General features: G+C 50.5%; 1 protein-coding gene and 1 long non-coding RNA gene across 2 annotated transcripts; one reads left to right on the plus strand and one right to left on the minus strand.

Moving 5' to 3' along the window:
* The first annotated feature begins 19 nt into the window (after positions 1-19).
* On the plus strand, positions 20-10755 carry tecpr1b (tectonin beta-propeller repeat containing 1b). Its single transcript, XM_086056773.1, has 26 exons — positions 20-182; positions 327-388; positions 902-1153; positions 1270-1452; positions 1579-1701; positions 1774-1896; positions 2192-2366; positions 2481-2581; positions 2677-2778; positions 3859-3986; positions 4312-4895; positions 5295-5398; positions 5485-5640; positions 5845-5994; positions 6105-6262; positions 6395-6522; positions 6846-6939; positions 7023-7119; positions 7433-7512; positions 7806-7862; positions 7949-8123; positions 8246-8381; positions 8450-8542; positions 8645-8751; positions 8864-8983; positions 9187-10755. Exons 3-26 carry the CDS (start codon positions 929-931, stop codon positions 9316-9318), a joined length of 3531 nt encoding a protein of 1176 aa, XP_085912899.1. The 5' UTR covers positions 20-182; positions 327-388; positions 902-928; the 3' UTR covers positions 9319-10755.
* Positions 452-5260, minus strand: LOC147134010 (uncharacterized). Its single transcript, XR_015090249.1, has 3 exons — positions 4295-5260; positions 1256-1424; positions 452-1125 (listed from the first exon to the last, which is right to left on the minus strand). It is a non-coding gene; the product is annotated as an uncharacterized LOC147134010 (long non-coding RNA).
* Positions 10756-10855: the final 100 nt, after the last annotated feature.

The raw sequence follows: 10855 nt of genomic DNA on the forward strand, positions 1-10855 counted from the left end.
GCACCCCCTTTGAGGCGATTCAACCAATTAGAGCGCAGCTACCTCCATTTCCTGAGTTGTAAAACCAGCATTCCGCTACTCTCCAATTCAAAACACCATTGTGGGAAAATGTTGGCGTGACTGCTCTGTCTGGGACTCCGACTGGCCGCGTAATGCAATTGCACAGCCACATGTGTCACTAAGTAAGTGTTGTGGGTTTAAAAAGAAGAGACGAAAAAACGTTCAGAGGCTAAAAGCTAGTGGATATGTAAACAGCTTCTCGACTACTTTGCGGTAAACGGGTCTTCTTGCTAACGCGTGTTTCCATCTTGCACAATGTTCCCCAGGTATGTCATGACGCCTCCTTCCACATTTCCTTGACAACCGCGTATCGGATACCGACATTCAGGTAGGCTACCTGCCACTGCACAGTTCCTTAACGACGTTGTCAGTGAAGTCTACACAGCTCGCCTTAGTCTAATACATGATTTTAATATAGTTCTGGTTTAAATAGATGAATACAAAAAACAATGACAATACGAAAAAAAAGTCCATAAAGATCCGTTTGGAATCAGGTATCAGTATGGCGGATTAGTGTCCGTCTACAAAGAAGAGTTCCGGTCTGGTGTTTCAAAGTAAAAGTAACGACCAGGTGTTTCAAAGTAAAACTAATGAGCAGGGCTGGAGTCACGTATTGCCAACTTCCTAATCATAATACAGTTGACGTTTTTATAGAGACTCTTTAAGGACCAAGAGTCTCTAATTTCTGTGAATAACTGACAGACATTCTACTTAAACTGGCTATAATTGTTTTTGATCATCAAAAAAAATCCCACCATGAGGGTTAATTTGAGCACAATCTTAAATCACATCATCATAATGTTATGTTCATGTATGATACATTCTTCTCTGGTTCTACCAGCCCGCTCTGTTTGGCTTTGGGAGCACCATGTCAATCACGCTGCTGTGGGCCGTGGACGTGTACGGGAGGGTGTACAGCGTCTCCACCGCTGGCCGGCGTTGGGTGCGCGCCGACGACGCGCTTCTGGAGCTCAAGCGCGTCACCGCCGGGAAAGATCGTTGCTGGGGCACCGGCTGCGACCACCACGTGTACCTCAACATGATCCCCCATGAGACGCCCATCCGCTACAAAGAGGAGACCTATGAAAACCAGGTGTTTTCCCTTTATCCATCGCCCTGAGGCGAAATGTGCCTTTGAGCAAGGGACTCCATATCTCATCCTATGAGTTGTTCATGTCGATGAGAAACTTCTCACCTGTGTGATTTCAGAGGTGGAATCCCGTGGACGGCTTCACGGATACGCTGCTGCCCACCGACCGCTGGCCGTGGAGCGACGTGACTGGGATGAATCCTCAACCGCTCCACAGCTTTCAGTTGCCGTCGCGCAGCTGGGAGTGGGAGGGGGACTGGTATGTGGACCACAGCTGTGGGGGAGAACCCAGTCAGACCGGGGTGAGAACACGCATGCTCCCTATTTAGCGCCATTAAGACCGGCTTGACGATTCCAAACGATAATGTGGACGGACAGCAAAACAATCATGGAGCGGGCAAATACGTTTTCCACATGCGTTCCTGCAGGGATGGGAATATGCCGTCGACTTCCCCGCTAACTTTTCCCCCGACAAGAAGTGGAACTCTTGCGTGCGTCGTAGGCGCTGGATCCGCTACCGAAGATATACTGCACAAGGCACCTGGGCCAAGGTTCCGACTCGACTTTGTTTTAAATCCTGTACTGTCCTGTACTTCCGATTGGACAGAAAATGTTGCCTGCAGATCCCCTCGGACCATCCCAGGAAGCCCCCTCTGCCTCTGTGTGACATCAGCTGCGGCGGCTGGGAGATGAGTGACGCGTCTGGGAGGTATCCTTACCTTTGGGCTGTGTCCCAACAAGGACAGGTCAGAATGGTTACAAAATGGGTGATAAGTTATGAACTTTATGTTTTCTTTTTAAATTGCTGGTTATTCTGTATAATGGGATTTAAGTTCATTTGAAAAATGTCTTATGCTACTCATGACGGACCAAAATTCTATTTATTTTGTGTAAACTTCATTTCAATGAGGTGAAGTCCTACAACGGGGGCTTGAAGTTATTAGCATTTGGCCACCAGGGGGCAGCATGACTTCAAATACTTGACAGTGTTCGCGGGCTTTAAAGAGCTGGAATAGTCATGCGGTGGTTATTTTGTTTCAGGTGTGGTTCAGGGAGGGCATCCATCCTCGGGTCCCCGAGGGCACCAGCTGGGATGAGGTGGAGGTGCCCAAGGAGGTGGCCCAGTTGGCATTGGGACCCAGAGACCTGCTGTGGGCCGTTCTGTGGGATGGCAACCTGCTGGTCCGTACGGGCCTCAGCCTGGACAGTCCCACCGGTCAGTGGTGGCCTCTGTGCCTCTGGCCTCCTCGTCCTTCCTTTATTTTTATTTGCTGAGGGACGATGGAATTTCCGCAATGTCAGTAAAAGCCTCATTTTGGTCCTCCGCCAGGCACGTCGTGGCTGGAGGTGGAATCGCCCGAGGAGGAGGTGGAAGCCCTCCACGTCTCGGTGGGGGTTAGTGTTGTGTGGGTGGTCACCAAGGACTACAAGGTGAGTCACACTGATGAGGATGACGATGATGATGATGTCGTTGTCGTCGCAACGTGGTAAAACCTCTGCGCGCCCGTGTGGATATGCATTCGCAGGTGTGGTTCAGGCGGGGCGTCAATTCCCACAATCCCTGCGGCTCGGGATGGATCAGCATCGTCGGCGAGATGATGATGCTTGACGTGGGGCTCAACGACCAGGTCGCACGTTCATTATTGCATCATCACAGCTGCTGAGTCAGCATTCACCTAATTCAAGTCAATGTTCATCACGCTTTTCAAACCTATTTCCACATTCACTGGTCAGTCTTTGGCACACCTGCACAATTTAATAAGTTTGCACAGTTTGGTGGATATTCAGGTTTTTTTTTTTTTTTGGGTCGCAATTTCCCTGCACAAAGCACAAATTTGGATGAAAACAAAAAGAAAACTTTTAGTAAGTTGGTTAATTTCTTTCAAGTCAGCCACTCGCTAAACGCCAGTGATTCTCAAATCGTCATAGGTGTGTGTGCTATACACCCACTTAGTCCCGTGATTATTTTTTTTTTTAGCCGATACTGTGTTTTTAAGCAAAGTATAATCATGTTGGTCATGATGGCGGTACTCGGCGAGCAAAGTGTGTTTTTTTTGTTTTTAAGGTATTACTTGGTGTAAAAAGTTTGAGAACCACAGCTCGGCACTATGAAATGCGACCGGGTTAGCCGTTGACATGATCGGCTAGCTCGAACGAGGCCGGGCTTGCTGCCGAGAATCTTTTTAGCGGGAGGACTTTGCTAGCGTTGCAAAGCCACTTGTCACTCCACCTCCTTCAGCCTGGGGACATCCCGCCTCCCACACACAGCGCCCCCCCCCGCGAGTCCCTGTGCTCCCGGCCGCGACTGTCCTGTAACACGAGAGCGCGCGCAGGCGGGCAGGCAGTCTCGCCAGCTCCAGCACCTCCAGTCCAGCCTTATATATATCCACCCGACTATATTCCCACCGGTCTGACATATGGGCCGATCCCTAATTAGAAGCTTGTCATCAAATCCCGTATTTCGTATTTCAGGGCTGCATTTGAAGGCGGCGCCTGTGCCAGTGTTACAATATAGTGCCTTATAAAGGCACGGATGCTTCTTGCGTCTTGCAAGTGCATTTCTGGTATACTTGAAGGCTTTTCGTGTCATTTCTTTCTCCAAGAATTGAAATATCCACTTGAGCCTTTCATACGAAAGCCCGAGGCCACAACAATTGAGATTGCATGAAAACAAGTTTTGAAAGCTTTTTGCGCTGTTTTGGTGTCAGGTTTGGGCCGTCGGCGAGGACCGGGGCCTCTATTTCCGAATTGGGGTGACGCCATCCGAACCAAGTGGGAATGGCTGGATCCCCGTTTCTGCCCAGTGGGGCAACAGTAAAGAGAATGTCCCGCACAGGTCTGTATGCGTCTTTAAAGGAGACATTAAAGACAATCATTTATAAAACAATCATTATTTTGTTTAACGTTTGTTTATGATTGGGTGTTATAAATTCCGTCAGCATCAAGTAGCTATTTTTGTCCATTGGCCTATGAAGGCTTCTGCCAAGGAACTTTTTTTTTTTTTTTTACCGACCTTACTGTCAGCACCGATTTTAGCCCCGTTCTTTTCTTGTGAACAGTAAACCTTTTTTTTTTTTTTTTTAAACTGGCTGGTAAAAAAGCGTGCTGCGTACATCGCCTACTTTTGTGCCCTGCGTAACTCACGTTTTTGTTGTCAAAAGGGCCGGCTGCGAGTTCAGTAGCCAGCCGACGGAAGCCTCCCGAGGCTCGGTGATGAGCTGCACCGACTCCGATTCAGAGTTGGGCCCGGCGGAGCCGCCAAACGGCGCAGGTGACGCCCCCGTCTTGGAAGCGGCCGCCCCGTCAGTGGTCCCCTCGGGAGGAGCCCCCGTCGCCCCGCTAGAGACGCAAGACGCCGCTCCCACAGCGCCTAAAACCTTCATCCCTGCAAGCGACAGCTTCATCAACAGCCTGGTTTCGGACCGCGACAAAACCTCCACAAAGCAACAGCCGAGTGTTCCGCCGGAGGAGGCGGGGCGGGTCTCCCCAGCACAGATCCCCATGAGCCCGGCGGCCTCTGGGCCCGGCAGCCCTTGGAGCAACGTGGACCTGGAGGGCGCGGAGGCGGCCGGAAGCGCGCCAGCAGTAGAAGGGCCTCACCCGGGCAACGGCGGCGCCCCCTACCGACTGGCTCTGGAAGGTGCGCAAGGTGTCGGAGAGGACGACGCTCCCGTGTGGGCCTGCATCTCGGGCGGGGGCTGCAATGTGGACGCCGCCTCCCAAGTCAGCTGGCTCAGTGCTACAGGTACAAGGACAAACTTGTTTGCAGCTACTGCGGTGGCTTGACTTGCTCCAACTTAGGAGTTTATCCAAAAAATAAAGTTCTAGTTGAAGGAACGATTTACGACCGGGGTTGGAAATCAATGAATAATCGCATTTATTCGTGGTGATTTCATTAGCAATTGTGATCTGCCCCATTATTGGCCCGTCCAACTACGAGCGTGGTCGTAGAATGAATTGAACACCACTGAAGTGACTTCTTTGCGCACATAACAATTCGATCACAAAGGCATGTAAAACGTGACGTGAACCATTTGATCATAAACGCTCGTTTCAAATGTGTGTGCGTGTAGCTTGTGCTCATATGTACTGTGTCATTATTTGTGGTTGCCTGACTTTGCGCGCGCGCGTGTGTGTGCGTCAGGCCCACTGGTCAGCTCTTTGTCACTGACACCCGTGCAGTCTTCGGCTTGGAGCGATCAGCGGCACAGAGAAGAGATCAGCAAGAAACCCCTGGAAAGAAGCAACGTACGACTCGTTTGATCTTTCCTTCTCAGCGGCGCGCGCTTAGGCTTGGTGCGTTACTGTCCGCACGTGTGCATCCCCTCCCGCAGTCCATCTGGGTGCGCAAGGGCTCGCTCCGCTGGTGGAGAGACTGGAAGCCGCGGCGCTGGGTGGACGTGGCCGCCGCCCTGGAACAGTCCACCAAGTCGGACGGGCGGAAGGACAGCATCTTCTTTGTTTACTACACGCAATACGACGAGAAAAAGGTCATTTGAAAATGTGAAACGCACAAGCAAGCCGGCGCGTGCGCGTAATAACACGATGCGGTCAAGCGAGGGGAAGCCATTGCTACAATGAAAATGAGTTGAACGCGCCTGACCCGATCGAGCGATTACGGGAGGTCCCAAGACGCGAGTCCTCGACTCCAGAGCGAACGCTCTGTTCTCTCTCTCTCTCTCTCTTTCTCGCAGTACCTTCACATCTTCATCAATGAAGTGACAGCGCTGGTTCCGGTGTTGCGGGACTGCCACTTTGCTTTTGCCGTGTACACGGGCCCCAGGACCAGACTGAGGAGTCCCCTGCTCCTGGCAGCCCAAACGGAAAAGGACATGAATGACTGGGTAAGCCTCCAAGCGACGGCGGCCAGTAATTTGCACGACGCCCACTTGCACTGTTGCTTGCGGAACCGCGCCAAATGGTGATTTGCCCGTGTTTTCTTTGCGTTTCCCAGCTGAGCTTGCTGTCGGACGTTTGCTGCCAGTGCCGCGGAATCACAAGTCCGCCGTCCGGGCGGGCCTTGTGGTCCACAACGTCCAAAGGGGACGTTTTTGTCCACGAGCCGTCCGTTTCCCTGGAGGCGGCCGCGCACACGCCGTCATGTGACCTGATGTGAGGCCGACGCCATCGGCGTCTTTGATTGGGCTTCGGTCGCCGCTGCCGGACTAACCTGTTTGTTTGTTTGTTTGTTTGTTGCTGCTCTAACACGCTAACCGTGGCTGCTTCGGCTGTGTGGCGCTGCAGGTTCTGGCGGCAGGTCCCCGGCCACCTGCGCTGCGTAGAGGCTAACAGTCGGGGGCTGGTGTGGGGCATCGGGTGGGATGGCACGGCCTGGGTGTACAGTGGGGGCGCCGGGCGGCAGGACAACCCGGGTAAAAACAAATTACATCATTAGATTGTGCAGGTGCCATACCACCGCTGCTTATTATAATCATACAATCTAGATTTTTTTTTTTTCGTCAGTGCACAGGCTAGCTGAGGGGCGAGCAAACTGGGCCACTGAGCATTTACATGATCGACAGACAGTCTTGAAATATTGGTTACACGGAAGGCATTATGAGTCAGTCGTGACACTTTGAAAATGCATCATGAAGAAGTGGCATTTTTTTTTGGGGGGGGGGGGGGGTTGCTTTCTTTGCCGAAAACCGAGACCAAGAACGGTGGAGCTCGGACTGACCGGCAAAATTCCTCGCAGGCGATGCAGGTCACGTGCACCAGCAAACTGACATCAGGAGCGTGCGCCTGTACGAGAATCAAAGGTGGAACCCCGTGACGGGCTACACGGACAGGTAAGGAGCACGACGAAGCAAAGCAAAATGTGACCTGCGTTCTTTAGCCGGACAGCTGTTTTTGTTGCGCGCCTTTCTGCCAGAGGACTTCCCACCGACCGCCCCATGTGGAGTGACGAGAGCGGACTCAGGGAGTGCACCAAAGGCAACGCGCAGCCGCCCTCCCCTCAGTGGGCGTGGGTAAGTGTTGCTGTCAATTTTAGATTTATTATAGAGCAGTGATTCAGTTTGATAGACTTATTGTTTCCGGCCTTACAAACGCTTTACACTTTTTTTTTTTTCTTTTCCAAAAAAAAAAACGTTTTGTCAAAACGATTAAACTATGAGAAAGTTAGAATTGACTCGTGGCAACGCTTCCCAGCAACAGGTGGCCATTTTTGGTCACCGCTCTATGGTATGATTCTGATTAAGTTCATTTCAAAACACCACTTGGTGACATTTGATGCTTGAAATGCCTTGCTCAGGTGCCGCGCGCCCCTTTGCTGCGTTGCAGGTGTCCGAGTGGGCCGTGGACCGCGGCGTTCCCGGTGGCACGGACAAGGAAGGATGGCAGTATGCCGCCGACTTTCCCGCGTACGTAACGGCGATGGCGACGATCGCCGGATGCGTTTCCCGCTCGTCGGTAAAAGAGTCGGGTGACTTACGAGACCGATCGGCGACCTGCAGCTGGATGGGGACCTTCAGTGGGGCAGTTGATTGTCTAGTTGATTGAGCTGAAAGAAAGAAAGCTGGTTGCGGGCAGCCACTTTGTAGTGTAAATTAGCGCCACCTGCAGGCCTGGAATGGAACAGTATCATTTTTCAAACAACAAAGTCAAACGAACAAGAGACTGGATTTAAATGTTTGTTTTTACCTGTTTCTTGTAGAACATTTCATGGCCACAAAACACTGAAGGATTTTGTTCGGCGAAGACGTTGGACAAGGTGGCCGGCTCGGCACGCACGCACATTGCTGCTTTCCAGATTCCAAATGGTAAGCCAATGACGACCTTTGTGTGTTGCGTGTGCAGAAAATGTCAGATCACACTGAAAGGTCCGTGGCAGCCGGTCCCGCCCGTCGCCGTGAGCGACGTGTCCCTGATGCCGTGCCTGGCCCACGGCAGCATGGAGCAGGTGCCCCTGTGGGCCCTCAGCGACAAGGGCGACGTGCTGTGCCGGCTGGGCGTCACCCCACAAAACCCAGCGGTGAGGATGCGTCCTCCTCTCTGCGTTTGCGCCATTCTCAGGGCGTAGCGACGGAGCCCCGCCAACAGACTGTCGGGGGGGTTTCCCCCCCTCAACGTATTGCTGCGTTTGACTTGTTCCAGGGCAGCTCATGGCTTCACGTCGGCACCGACCAGCCCTTCAAGTCCATCTCCATCGGCGGAGCCAATCAGGTGTGGGCCATCGCCAAGGATGGAGCCGTCTTCTACAGGGGCTCCGTGTCCCCACAAAACCCTGCGGGTAAACCTCAAAAGATGACATTTTTGGGTCATAGGATCATTTTGAAATGCGTTGTGGTGGCATCACAGGAGAATGCTGGTACCACATCCCTTCTCCCTCCCGGCAGACCTTGAGACAATTGTCCGTGGGCCGGACGTCCGTGTTTGCGGTGGATGAAAACTGTGAGTACCAACCCTGAAGAATTTGAATTTCAAGCCTTGCAAAATCAAAAAGGCTAATTACAACCTCTCCCCCCCCCCCCCCCTCCTGGTGGATGACCCCAGGTAACCTGTGGTACAGACAGGGCCTGACCCCCAGCTACCCTCAAGGCTCCGCTTGGGAGCTCATCTCCAACAACGTCACCAAAGTCTCGGTGGGACCGCTGGACCAGGCCAGTACCGCCGCACTCATCTCTCCTGCTGTCCGTGCGGGTCGCATCCTGAGCAGAATGTATTTTTTTAGTGTGCTTTTGATTAGATTTTTTTTTTTTTTTTTTTTTTTAGGTGTGGATGATATCAGATGGAGTGGCGGGCTTCCCTGCAGAGACTCCAGGGGCCGTTTGTCACAGACTGGGGGTGGGACCCATGCAGCCTAAAGGTCAACAGTGGGACTACGGGATCGGGGTGAGTTATGTCACACGTTTGTCAAGCAAAAGTGCTGTGGGAAAGGATCCGGATTGACTTTATTGGTTTGAAAATTTGGAAGAAGAAAGTCAACGTGTCCCGGGACTTTTGTCCATATTAGCACTGATGATGAAGTCTTTGAAGTCAAGTTCTTTTTTTTTTTTTTTTTTTTTTGTTTGTTTTAATCCCCTCTCCCTCCCCAGGGAGGATGGGAGCACATCAGCGTGCGGGCCAACTCTGTGGAGGCCCCCCGCACCCAACACCCGCTTCCAGCCGGACCGCCGCCGTCATCGCCGCTCCCCCCGCGGATCAACGGGGCCGTCGTGGGTGTGTAAATGCACTAGCCCAAAACACCCCCCACCCTCCCCCAACCACCTCATCCTCTTGTTTGTGCCTGGCTCCACATTGGGAACTTAAGCGCCACAAATAAAAATGCACAATCATCATCTGTGTTGAGAATCAATCACGAGCCCTCTTGTGGCCCTCTCGAAATAGTGAACGAGAGTCACTTGGAAAGCAATATCTTATGGTATGATCTCCAGCTTAAGGTCCAAGCACTAGTATGCTATTTGTCTTCACTCGTCAGACAATTCAGTGGAATAATTGAGCTGGACCCCTGGTAGAATAACGTTGACTTACGCTTCCTGATTTTTCCAAAATTACTTTTGCCCTACGGGTGACACAATTGCAGCGCTTGTACTTAAAGGCCCAAACACCCTTCTGAACCCTGCTAGTAGTTTGCCTCACCAGTAGCCTAATTGTCCTAATGGTATACCTGCCTCGACAAGTTGTCCTACTATTGTGCAGAAAATGTTATACAGTACTGGGAAAAAATGTTACTAGTAAGATTCTACTAGTGCGCTGAATTCTTACTAGTGAGGACAAAGGCAACTTTGGCATCCTAGTAAGTAGACCGCTACGTCACTAGTGAGGCAAAAGTGTGCACTAGTTGACAACTGTGTGCCATTCGTACTGCTATTGACATTAATAATAGTACAAGTAGTGCGCAGATGTCATCCAGTGCACTTCCCAGGGACTCAAGTTGTTGCGTCATTGTTCAACCAGGGGCGCTAGTTGTGCTTCTAGTGTGCTGTATTGTTTTACAGGATAACGAGCATACTAGTACACGGACCTTTAAACTGGACGTCAAGAATATTGAATAAATACTAAAACTGCTTTAAAACTCTTTCAGTGGTTTATTCGATATTCTTGATATCCAGCGGGTGGGTTCGGTTACTAGTGGAAAATGATTTACTAGAACAACAAAGTTATTAGGGAACGAGCGAATGATTCCAAACACAGACTCAGTGATATTTTGTGACAAAAAAAAAAAAAAAAGTCATAATACGAAATACTGTGCACATTTGTGTTTGTGTTTTGTCATTGACTTGAATTCAAACGCAAAAAATCCTGTCAACATTGATCGTTTTAAGGGCTAAAAGTACCAAAACATCCCAAATGGTCTTTTCGGTTAATTGTTTTTGTGTCTTGTCATTTATGATGCATGTTATTTATTTCATGATTATTTATGTATTTGCTTGTCTGATGTGCTTTTTGGGCCTGTTTGCTACAATTTGGTGGTACCCCCCTCCCCAAAGATAAAATAATGTAATATGGTGAAACTGTATATACAGAGGAATGATGGGATGGACACATCTCCCTGGATTGTGCAATAATTATTGTAATAAAAATATGAAGCGCTTCCTGCTAGCATCAAAGACATGACATTGGGGCGTTATTGTAGAATGTCAAATACAAAGGACTAAACAAAAGTGGTTGTCTATTTTCATTTCATGACACTTTTACACTCACGATACAAGTCGCCTTTTGAACAGACATTCTGGTGGAGAATCAATAAGTTGTCATTAAGTC

The sequence above is a fragment of the Filicampus tigris genome, chromosome 16 (genome assembly GCF_054856515.1).
Source record: "Filicampus tigris isolate MCC_2025a chromosome 16, RoL_Ftig_1.0, whole genome shotgun sequence".
Lineage (NCBI taxonomy): Eukaryota > Metazoa > Chordata > Actinopteri > Syngnathiformes > Syngnathidae > Filicampus > Filicampus tigris.